The 12514-nt window shown below is 54.3% G+C and overlaps 1 protein-coding gene across 2 annotated transcripts in view; it reads right to left on the minus strand.

The window, feature by feature from the left end:
• The window catches only part of ELAVL1 (ELAV like RNA binding protein 1), a 36571-nt gene that overhangs the window by 11467 nt on the left and 12590 nt on the right, over window positions 1-12514 (minus strand). For both annotated transcript variants that reach the window (XM_068979258.1, XM_068979260.1), the window contains exons 2-3: window positions 11624-11815; window positions 1586-1689 (exon numbers count right to left, since the gene is read on the minus strand). In XM_068979258.1, coding sequence (XP_068835359.1) covers window positions 1586-1689; window positions 11624-11795 — 276 coding nt within the window. In that variant the 5' untranslated portion in view covers window positions 11796-11815. The remainder of the gene's footprint in view (window positions 1-1585; window positions 1690-11623; window positions 11816-12514) is intronic.

Raw genomic sequence — 12514 nt, forward strand, 5'->3', positions numbered from 1 at the left:
CTGTCGGGAATCCTGACCCCAGGACCTCAGAGTGTGACCTCATTAGAAACAGGATCATGATAGATGCAATTCATGATGATGAGTTCAGAGTGGAGTAAGATGGCCCCAGATCAATGATGGGGGGGGTCCTTATAAAAAGGAGACATCTGGACACAGATATGCACACAGGGGGAACCCCATGTGAAGACGAAGGCAGAGACTGGGGTGACGCTTCTATAAGCCGAGAACCACCCAAGATCCAGTGACCGCCAGGCACTGGGAAGGGCGTGGAGCAGACCCTCTCACACAGCTCACGGCCCTCGGAGGGCACTCAGACTTCTGGCCCCTCGAGCTACCTGAGGATCTGGAAGGTACAGAGGTTCAACAGGGCAACCTTGTCCCAGGGACTTTGGGTTGAGGGAGATGCTCTGGAGACTCTGGTGGGTGCCTGTCTCAGGCATGAGGGCCTCGCCAAGTCTGTGGGTGAGGGCCGGTGGGCACAGTACAGGAGGGGCTATTGCAGGAAGCCCGGCCAGGGTCCCTCGTGGAGTGGGCAGAGGGGGCATGTTCTACAGCAGGGCTGGGCATGGAGCGAAGATCAGGAAAACCCAAAGCTGGTCCAGGGGTGGACAGAGCCTGAAGACAGACACCTAGGGATGGGGAGGGGTGAGACTGAGAAAAGGAGGGTGTGGTCAGTGATGTCAGGTTGAGAGGAGCACGAAGGTGGGAGGGGGGGTCTGTCTTGTGAGGCCTGGAGGACTCGCCAACTTGTCCCAGGAACCCACCTCAGCCCCTGATTAGGGAATGACGCTACTGACAGTCTGCCCAGACTACCCCATCATGCTGCCTGGCTCTCTCACTTCCCTCAAGTCACCTCAAGCCATCAAGAAGCCCCCACAGGACACAGCGCCCCCAGGACACAGCTCGCGACACCTGCCTGGCCACACCTGGTGTCGTATTTACCATCTGTGTGCACCTGTGCACAGGCAGATGCTCAGCCTGCCCTACGAGGCGTGGAAATGGTTTCGTTCACTGAGTGGCACACAGTGGGCAACTCCTACATGCTTGCCCAGTGACTGCTGAGTGAACGGGCAGGAGGACCTTAACTGCTGGAACAGGGCAGGAAGGGGAGCCTGAGCACGGGGTGCATGCACAGTGCTGCCGCCACTGCAACAATGACCAGGTCCAAGTGGGAACGTGGCGCTGGCCCAATGCCCACTCGGCAGGAGGACAGCAGTGCTGGGCCAGTAGAGGAGGCCGGCAGGGAGGTCTTCACATCAGGGGGCTGCTGTGAGCCAACACGCCAGGGACACCGGGGTCGGGGCGGGGGGGCGGTCCCCATGCAAGTCCTTTGCGGGGATCCTCCCTTTGCAGGTGGGGCCAAGGAGCCAGAGGAACAAGGGCTGGGACAGTCACCACCCGACACAGGTCTCACACAAGCCAACAGCAGATGCCCTGGAAGCGCCTGGGCTCTGAGGGGCAACTGTGCTAACGGTGCCAAGGCAATGACGGGGAGGTAAAAGGTTGGCTCTTTCACCAAGGCCAGGGCTTAGCACAGATCTCTCTGCAGCCGGGAACCAATGAGATGGTGATCGCAGCTCTTTACCTTAATGGTTTTTGACTGGAGCCGCAGGCCGTTCAGTGTGTTTATCGCTCTCTCTGCGTCCTTGGCAGTCACGTAGTTCACAAAGCCGTAGCCCAAGCTGTGTCCTGTGTGGAGAGCATGTGCACGTCAGTGAGCCACTGGGAGCCAGCCAGCCAGCGAGGGGTAGGGGAGAAAGGAGGGGAGAGAGACGGGGAGGATGGACAGGGCGGCATCTGGCTGGGCTCAAAAGGACAAGACCAGAGAGAAGACGACTGACAGAACACCAGAGCTGAAAGCCATGGCTTCTGGGAAGGAGGGGTTAGAGGTCAACGGTTATAGTCTGTACTGATGGTTTATTCGTGACACCACCTTGGCAAACCTGCACATTTTCTGCAAAGAACAAACCTATAAAATGTGACTTTTGTAACTGGGCATCCTGGGGAGCCCATCACCAAAGCAAGGCCGAGGATCTGTTCCATTGGTGCTGGCTGCTCTGTGCAGCCCCCAGTGGGGGGGTGCCTGGGATGGGGGGTATGGGGAGGACAGTCATGGCAGCAGACAGGACAGGCAGGTGGGGAGAACCCACCGATGACCAGATGTCAGTGTCCAGGCTGTTTTCCGCCCCTGCTGTGCTGGAGTGGGAAGGTCTGCTGGGCTCTGGCGCCCCCCAGTGTCGGTTCCCTTCACTTTCCTGAACTGAAAGTCCAGCTGCGGGAGGAGGAAGTACAAAAGCAACCAGTGCTGAGCGCAGCCTGGCCACCAGAGCCCACTTTGGCAGCACCTCCTACAGTGACAGCATCATCAGCCGATGTCCAGGGGCATCATAAGGCCGGCGCAAACCTCAGTTCTTCCCAAAGAAATCCAGGGTTACAGGCAGGGTGCCCCACTCCCTCCCAGGTAACCACTGGGAAGTGGTGGGGTGACCACCAACTGGATGCAGAGGAGGGACCCGGCAAGGCAGAGGAGGGGCTGTGGGCCTCTAGGAGACCCAGAGAGAAGCCATGGGTGACAGTCAGAGTGGGAGGAACCTGACGCCTTCCCTACAGAGGAGCAGGAGGAGGCCCAGAGAATAGAACAGCCACCAAGCCCGCATCCTACCCCTCCCCACGCCATGTCAGTGGGCACACCCTGTGCACCGGCCACTGCTCTTAGCAGAGACAGTGGGTGAGCAGAGAGACGACTGCTCACCCCGAGTCCTGTACACACACACATGCCCACTGGATGATTAAAACAGAAGGTGTGAGCCACCAGCAGGCAGAGATCTGCACAGCAGATGAGCTGACTCTGCCCACTTCACCAGCTGAACCCAGGCTCATCTTGCTATTAATGAGACCTGGGAGAGCATTACCCACTGCTGTCACCTTGAAACAAACAAACAAACAACAATACTTTATTTTTTAGACTTAAAGAAAAACTACAAAGATGAGGCAGCGTTCCCACACGCCCCACACCCGCGTTTCCTGTGAGTGACATCTCACCCTAGGATGGCCTATTTGTCACTTCAGTGAACTGGCACCGATGTCCACGTCTGAGCCAGACCGCCTGAATTTCCCCTAATGTCCTTTTCTGTCCCAGGACACCATCCAGGGTCCCCTGTGACGATCAGCTGCCAATTCTCCTTATGCTGTTCTTGGCAGGGACAGTCTCTCACACCTTCCTTGTTTTTGATGACCTTGACAGCTGTGAGGACTGGTCCAGAAATTTTGTAGACTCTCCATCAGCTTGGGTTTGTCGGAAGTTTTCCTGTAGTCAGACTGGGGTTATACTGGGCTTTTAGGAGGAAGGCCACAGAGTGAAGAGCCTTTCTCATGCCGTCGTTCCGGGGTGCACGCTGTCCACAGGGCTCATCCTGGTTGATGCTGGCCCTGACCCCAGTCTCACCAGTCTCTTTGTGTGCAGCCTGCACATTGTGAGTGCCCTGTGGAGTCACACCCTCCCCACTTCAGGGCAGAGATGCTACACAAACTACTGGTGATTCTGCAAGGGCTACTTTCTCCTGCCCTGTCCGGGCCATCTTCTTCCCTTTTCTCTGTCGTCTCATGCTCCTACCCTTCCCACAAGGCCAATGCCAAGGCTGGGCCACCTGCGCCCTTGGCTCCTGGCACTTCTGGTGCTAGACCACGTTCCCGTGCCTTCTGCTGCAGCTGGTTCCTCCTGGCGTCTGGACAGGGGCCCCTCCACCCTCAGTTGCCGATTCCTCCCTGCCCTCCCACCTTGGCTGGCCGCACCAACACCAACTGGCCCTGAGGGTGTGCCCACAGAGAGTTTTAGCAGCTCCAGAAGCCCTCAGTGGCACTGGGCACTGCCAACCTCCCTGAGGTGCCACCTCCTCCAGAATGTGACTGCAACGCCAACTGACCCTCCCCAGGCTCCTCATCCTCTGCCCACTCCATCGAGATGGTCCATAAGGCTCTACCTTTGCCCTGGTCTCTATTACCCGAGCTTCCTGGGTGACCTCTCTGACCACTGTGTGGCCACAGCCAACAATGTCACCTAGGAAGTCACACACTTTGACAATGGCCACTGGCTCCTTCTCCACCCTGCTCCCCTCCACTCTTCCTCAACAAGCCCATGTGTACTAACTGAACACCCACTATGTGTTGGGCTACGTGCCAGGCCGGCCAGGGGTTTAATGATCATCACCAAGGACAGCTCCTGCCATAATGAAATTCACATCCCACTGAGCGAGTCAGACAACAAACGAGCAAGAAACTAACAGACAAAGCTACACTCAGGTGCTACCAGGGGAACCTCCATGGAGGAGTGAGAGGATGGACAGGACAGGTCCAGGGGAGACAGGTGGTCAAGTGTGTGTCCCTTGAGGAGGGGGTATGAGAAGCAAGGCCTTGGGGTGGCTGGAGGCAGGTAGTCTGGCAGAAGAGCAAGCACCAAGCTTCTGTGGCACAGACGACTCTGGAGTGCTCCAGGAAACAAAAGGCGGCCAGCCGCTGAACACAATGAGCTAGGGGCCTGGCCTGGAGGCAGCTGCTGGGTGGAGCACGGCAGCAGCAGGGCTGAGGTCAGTGTAGAGACCAGAGGAACCCATGAGCCAGACCAGGTGTGAGATGAGGACCCCAGCAGGGCAGGGGTGGGCAGGAGGGAGAGCCCCCAAGCGGACTTGCCAGTGGGCTGATGGGGAGGGAGCCCTGGCAGCCGAGGCCCCCAAAGCGCCAGCACTCCCGGGCTGGGACCGGCTCTGTCCCCTAGTCTGCTCCCCTCTCTGTGGTGGGCACCTCTGTGCCCCGAGAGGAAGGTGGGTGAGGAATGAAGGGGAGCCTGTGGTTCTGCCCACTGGGTAAGGCTGGAGACTAAAGTGTCAACAGTGGTGAACGCCCACCTCCATCCACCCTTTCCTTCACCGTAACCCGACTGCTCTCAACTCCGGCCACTTCTTAGAATCAGCAGGATGGCCGCTACAAACCATCACGGCCCAGGCCACATCCTGGACCAAGGACATGACAGGGGGATGGGGAGGCAGGAGCGGGGACAGCTTCGGCGGTTTGTAAAGCCCCTCAAGGACTCTGCTGCCGAACCCAGGTTGAGAACTCGCACTGGCAGGGCGTGAAGGGAGCGGGCCAGTTATGCAAAAGAGCCAGACTGCAGGGGCTGTGCTCAGAGCAGGCGACTGGGGGAAGGCCCTTACTTCCCAAGTTACCGTTTCTCTAACAGGGTCCGCCAGCCACCTGGGGAAACGATGCAGCTCCCTAGGGTGCTCATCAGTCCAGAATCCAGGATGTGGGCAGGGTGGGGATCCCCACTTCCAAGCTCCTTACAGATGACTTTCCAGTGACCTAGAGGCCATGAGGCCACTGGAATCAGTGCCGTGACGGCAGGTCAGCGGCTGCCCCCCACCCCCTAGAGGGGCGATGGGAGACCAACCCTGAACAAGAGGGCTGAGGTCTGGTGGGACAGCGGGGCACTCTGGGGTGAGTGTGGTCAGGGCGTGGATCCTGCACAGGTGCTGGGCTTCAGGCGGCTGAAGCCTGCCAGAGCCAGGGTGGAGTCTAGCGGGAAGGGGACGGCAGGGGAGGAGGGCCAAGAAACCCTGGGCCTGGTGGAGGCACGTGGGAGGCCAGCGCCCCTCACCTGGGGTTCTAACTCTGCCCGGTACCAGCACTGCCCCCTCCGGAAAGGCTCAAACTCCCCAGCTGGCTGACTCGGTGGATCTGGGTGGGGCCTCGGACGTGTTTCTCCTGGTCCCCAGGCACCGCTAATGCTCAGGGGCTGGCCAAGAGCCACTGCCCTGGAGAAAGCAAGGCAGCCTCCATGCAGAGCGCTCACATGCCAGGCTGGGCGACCCCTGGGCCAGGAGCCTCACGTTTCCAAATGTCTCCTCTCTTTTTAGACAAGGGTTAAGACTACGAGACGATTCCATGGCATCTCACCTCGCTTCCGCAGACCAAAGCAACCAGACGTCATCATGCTGACCTGGGGTGCCCAGTTGAGGAAGGCGAGCACCCTGTGGGACAGGGCACTCCTTTGCAGCATGAGGCTGGCGTGCAGTCGAGTCCTTTCTCTAAAGGCCCACGGGGGCTCAAGGGACAACATCACTGAGGGAGAGACTCTGTCTTGGGGGTGATGAGTTAATTAATTAGGTGATAAATAAGAAACAGCAAATGTCCCCAAAGGAAAGAAGACACGCAAAGGACAAAAAGAGTTCTTACATAAAATAAGAGTATAAACAGCCGGAACGGATGAACTTCACAAGAAATGCAGACTGTCACCACACTCAGATGTCATTTTTCACTTAAGAGATGTGAGAAACCCTGCCCGGCCTCAAGGATGCCAGGGCCAAGCAGAGGGCATGTGAACCGGAAAGCCCCTGGAGGGCCAGGTGGCAATATGGGTCAACAGCTTCTAGACAGCACCCACTCTCCCCTCTGAGGGTTCACTTCTAGGAAGACTGCCTACAGAAATAACTGGTGAGCCAAGATTTGTGCCAGGGTATTAACCTCAGTGGGGCTTGTAGCTATAGAAAAGCAGTTACAACCTGTCATAAACTCAGAATAGCCTGTAACCACTGTGACCACGAGACAGCGTGTAAGTCCAATGACAGGGAGAGATGTTCACAGATAGAGAAGGAAGAGACAGCTTGAGAGGTGCAAACACATTTTTGTAAAAGCACATGACTGCTCACAACCATAAATATGTAAAGAAAAAACTATGGACGGACACGAGCCAAAAAGCTAACAGTGGCGGGATTATGCGTAATTTAAACTTTTCTTTCTGCTTGTCTCGAGTTAAACTTTTTTTCTATAAGGACAGAGGTGATTTCTATTGAGAAAAAAAGTGGTCAGCTGGACGGGTGTGGAAGTGTATCTTTGAGGAAGGAGCAGTACTGGTGAAGTCACAAGAGTGTGACAGGAGGGTGTGTCTGGGAGATGACAAGCAGTACATCCAACTCAAGAGGAGGGTGAGTGTGGGGGGCAGTGGCTAGGAGTGAGGGGTCTCAAGGAGATTTGGAAACAAGCTGGGGTGTGGGCTTTATCCTGACCAGAAGTGCAAGCCAATGAGACAGAAGCTGAGTGGGGAGGCTGAAGGCTGTGGACCAGTGACCAGTAACCAGTATGACACGGTCCAGGGGGGTGCAGACTGGTCATGGTGCCCCGCGGGCCACATGACACCTGCAAACGGGCTTAGATACCAGGACAGAGAGCAGGGCAGGCTGCATAGTAAGGCCAGGTAGTGACCGTGGATGGAACAGGCAACAACAAAACAGGTGGGGCCCGGATGGTCAGAAACACTCTGTATCTCGAGGCCAGCACACTGAACATCCCCACATCCGGCCACCATCTTGTCCCACCACCTCCCACCACCAGTGTCTGGCCTCCGGTTGGCGCTCATAAGAGGCTTGCTGAATGAATGACTGTCCATGCCGACCAGGCCCACTCATTCATTCACTCCACAAAAACTGATTATGTCACATCTGGGGATACCAGAGGGTCCATGCCTCTGAGAACCATAAGGACCTACTGGATGAGCAAGTTCCAACTTCAGTGCCTTGTGGAAAACCATATACTGGCTGATTGCCATGGGGACCCAGAGGAGCCTCTATTGTCGACTAGATCAGGCCAGGAAAGACATCCCAGAGCAAATGGGGCCCAGGTGAGTGACAGGACACATTAGGGGTGCTAGAGATCCTACTGTCACAGTCAGCAGCATGGTCTGGAGGGAGCATGGAAGACCAGCTGAGAGCCTAAAGCAGCAGGTCAGGCAGAAGACGATGTGGTCTGCTCTAAGGTGATGGCAGGAGGGAGGGCGGAAAAGGGATGGAAACATTCAGGGACACAGGTCAAAGGTCATGCTTAGATTTTTGACTGGAGCCACTGAGTGGACAGTGGTGCCATCTAAGATGGAAATCTGGGAAACAAGCGGTTGGCTTGTGGGAGACTCAAGGTCAGTCTGGGAAACACTGAGAGGCTGAAGGCCCTGGAGCTTGGGAGAACTCTGGTTGCAAGAGAGGTGGCACAGCTGAATGTCAGGCTAGGCTTAGGGGTGCATTCACTCACTCTAGCGTTGGCCTAGGAAGAAGAGGAGGCTAAGGAATAAGTCAAGGACTGCCTAGGTCAACGGCTGAGAAGAGCTGCATGAGAGACAGAACGAGGGGGGCGGAGCCTCCGAGGTAGGAGAAAGCCAGGCTCATGAATCTGAGGCAAGAGGAAGCTTCTTTCCATAAGAAGAGACAGAGGAGACAGCTCTGTGAACAGCAGAGGGTGGACGTCAGCCAGAGGAGCTTCTCACCTGGGGGCTATTCTGCACTTCTGGGGACCTCTTTTGGTTTTCACAACTTAGAAGGTGCCCCCAGCACCTACAGGGCAGAGGCTAGGGAGGCAACCTGCAGGATGGCCCTCCCTCAAGAGTTACCCAGTTTCAAACGTCAAGTGGAGAAACCCTGAGCTAGAGGGGGTCCGGCCATCGAGCAAGGGCTCTTAGCACCCGAGACTGGCGCGTGTTTGAATGCTGGTGGCAGATCCTGGAAAGACTCAGAGAAGTAGATACTTGCATAGCTTGAGGTTCTTTGGATGCTGAGATAGGAAGGGATCTAGGACAGAGGTGAAATGGATGTTATGCGAGAGGAATCGGGGCCTGAGGGGAGAATATGTGCTGAAATGGCTAATGTGGGGCACGTGGATGTCCATGTTGCAAGCTTGGCTGAGGTTTGATTGGACAAGGTGCCTGTCCGCCACGATGCAAGAGTCTCGCTGGGGTGGGTACCTGAGCCAGGATGGGAGAAAGCAGACTGAGAAAGGTAACCATGTCCAGGGCTTCACCAGAGGAATGTACTAAAGGACAAGAAGAAGTGAGATGTGAGGCCCTGGCCCCAGAACCAGCCTTGAAGAAATTATCACACACTGGTGGCAAGAGGAGAAAAGTGAATGAGGTAAGTTTTCCATAAAATTAAGTTCATTCAATTTAAAGAACTACTAGCAAGGACTGCGGTTTCCCAGGTGGCTCAGCAGTAAAGAATCTGCCTGCCAATGCAGGAGACTCAGATTCAGTCCCTGGGTCGGTAAGATCCCCTGAAGAAGGAAATGGCAACCCACTTGAATATTCTTGCCTGAAGAATCCCATGGTCAGAGGAGCCTGGCAGATACAGTCCATGGGACTGCAGAGTCGACACGACTGAGCGACTGAACATTAGCAGCAGCAGGGACTTCCCTGGTCCAGGGGCTAAGACTCTGTGCTCCTAATGCAGTGAGCCCAGGTTCGATCCCTGATCAGGGAACTAGATCCCACATGCTGCAACTGAGACCTGGAGCAACCAAATAATGAATAAATAAATGTGTGTGTGTGTGTGTGTGTGTGTGTGTGTGTGTGTGTGTGTGTGTGTGTGTGTGTGTGTGTGTGTGTGTGTGTGTGTGTGTGTGTGTGTGTCTATATATATATATATATATGTGTTTTTTTTTTTTTTTTTAAATAAAGAACTACAAGATGTGAGACGCAGAGCTGAAATGTCAACCCAGGCTCATCTGCTCTACGACTCCCAACACATTACATTCAAACTTGCCCAGAGAGCAGAAGATCTTTATTTCTGAACTGAAATAATTTTCAAATCATGCCTATGCTGATTTCACTGGTTCTTAAAACCAGTTCTCTCCAGACTCATGTCGCCAAATCCAGGTGTTCCTATTAACATAGCTCTAACGCTGCTGCGAAGTCGCTTCAGTCACATCTGACTCTGTGCGACCCCATAGACGGCAGCCCACCAGGCTCCCCTGTCCCTGGGATTCTCCAGGCAAGAACACTGGAGTGGGTTGCCATTTCCTTCTCCAATGCATGACAGTGAAAAGTGAAAGTAAAGTCGCTCAGTCGTATCCGACTCTTAGCGACCCCATGGACAGCAGCCCACCAGGCTCCACTGTCCATGGGATTCTCCAGGCAAGAGTACCAGAGTTGGGTGCCATTGCCTTCTCCAACATAGCTCTAATGCCTTTGAAAAACACAACAAGCCAAGAGATAGAGGAGTCAGGAATATTGCCGGGACTGAAAATTTCCTTCTGCCAGAACACAACAGGAGAAAGGCAAGACTCAGCAGCAGCGCAGAAGAATTTAAAAACCTCTCTGAACAAGGATTCTTATTAAGGATGGTCTTCTGGAACTGGAGAGAGAGGAATTTCTAGAACATTCCAACACTGTTCAATTTTGTGTATTATCTAAAGCCCCTATTTTGAAGACATGTAATAAATTGCACACTCTCAGAATTGAGAGGGTCATTAAAGGACTTTGAGCTCAAAGTCCTCTCTTTGGGACTTCCCTGCTGATCCAGTGGCTGAGACTCTGAGCTTCCAGTGCAAGGGGCCCGGATTCAACCCCTGGTCAGGGAACTGAGATCTCACATGCTGCAACTAAGACCCAGTGCAGCCAAATAAACAATCAAATAAAAACAAAACAAAGCCCTGGGGTCAGCGGGACTCACCTTGGGGACAGGTATCTTAGAGTTACTGGCAAATGCTGTGAGTCGATGAAACAGGACAATGGGTACATGGGGTTCAACAGAATTACTCTAATGTAAACTTAAATCTTGGGCTGGCCAAAAAGTTCGGGTTTTTCCATAAGATGCTATAGAGAAACCCGAACGAACTCTTTGGCCAACCCGATATATTTCCATAATAAATATGACTTTTGGCTTTGAAATTATTTTTCAGTGTAGGGAATCAAGATCTTACAAGCCAGGGTGGGAGCCAGAGCACTGCTGAGAGGACTGGCCATTCCTCAGAAGAGCTGGACAGAGACGAGGAGGAGGAGGGAGGAGGGGGAGTGGGAGGTAAAGGAGGGCTCCCTAAAATGTACCTCCCTGGGGAGGAAAGAAAGGAAGTGCTTCACAGCCCCATGTCTCTTCACATTTCTCTCTAGAACCCTTGCAACCTCGCTCGCAGAACAGAGGCCTCCTTACAGAGGGCTTTGCCAGGTACTGGCCTTCTGCAAACCCTTAGGCAGTAAGTAGCATCATGAGGAAGGCAGGAGCCACCACCCCCACTTCGTGGATGGGGACACTGAGGCGCTGTGGGAGGGTGGAGCTTTGCGCCTGCCTGCCTGCCAAATCCACGGCCCACCCATGATCCTCTGCTCCCCTGCTCCAGCCCCCGTGAGAGTTCAAGCTCAGTTTCAGATGTTCAAGTTGACAGCACGAGAACAGAGTCAGGGTGGCCCAAAGCCAGTGAAGGGCTGCCCACAGGGGACTGACTCAGCACTCTGCCGCAGGTGTGACCTGGCATGCACCGCCTGAGAAGACAGGCTGGGCCTGCCCCCGGCAGGACACTGGCTAGGGTCCCTCTACAGCTGGGACCATGCCCGTTCCAGCTCTCACAGCATCCCCGTTTCTCCTTCCTGTCTCCTCATCTTCCCTCCCCTCCCACTGTCTTGTTTTGTACATATTCTCCATCTCAGGATGGATTTTTCCTCCTTTGGGAACCTACAGCCAATCTTACACCAGGACGGGAGCAAAACAGAGTTGAGATAAAAATGAAACTTCCTGGCTAAGAAACAGGGCTTGGTGGGATGGCCCCACATACCATCCCCCACAACCCAACACATACAAAAATGGCTCTGTTTCTTTACCTGCCACTTTATCCCGAATAAGTTTTGCAGATTCCACTTCACCAATACTGCTGAACAGACTTCGTAGCTCATCCTGGGTCATGTTCTGAGGGAGGTAGTTGACGATCAGATTTGTTCTCCCGATGTCGTCCCTGCAGTCTTCGGCCATGTGGTCTTCATAACCATTAGACATTGTATTTAAAAAAAAAAAATCTGCAGGGGAAGAAAAAATGAAGTAAATTCCAAACGTTCCCACTGCAGGATATCAAAGCAACGCTCATGACTATGTTTGTACTTAAGACATTTTTCTTTTCAATGCTATGAGTTCAACTTATGTCCACGCAGAAACCCGCACGTGGATGTTTATAGCAGCTTTATTCGTAACCACCCCCAGACTGGAGGCAGCCAAGCTGCCCTTCAGTGGGCGAATGGAGAAACACACACCAGTCATCTGGTAACACACACACAATGGAAGGTTCTTCAGTGCCAACAAGACAGGAGCCAGGAAGCCACAAAGACATGGAGGAGCCTTACATGCACACTGCTCAAAATAGAGGGTCTCCAGTATGTGACATTGTGGAAAAGGCAAAACTAGAGAGATTGCAAGATCAGGAGTTTCGGGGAAAGGGGAACAAACAGGTCGGGCACAGGGGTTTTTAGGGTAGCGACGCTCCTCTGTATGAGGGTATAAAAGTGAAGAGTAAAGTCTAGGGCTTCTCTGGTGGCACTGTGGATAAGAATCTGCCTGCCAATGCAGGGGACATGGCTTTGGTCCCTGGTCCAGGAAGACCCCACACGCTGTGGAGCAGCTAAGCCTGTGCGCCACAACTACTGAGCCCGTGCTCTAGAGCCCAGGAGCTCCAACCACTGGAGCCCGTGGGCCTAGGGCCCGTTCTCTGCAACAAGAGGAGC

Source organism: Capricornis sumatraensis, chromosome 9, assembly GCF_032405125.1.
Source record: "Capricornis sumatraensis isolate serow.1 chromosome 9, serow.2, whole genome shotgun sequence".
In the NCBI taxonomy this organism is placed as follows: Eukaryota; Metazoa; Chordata; class Mammalia; order Artiodactyla; family Bovidae; genus Capricornis; species Capricornis sumatraensis.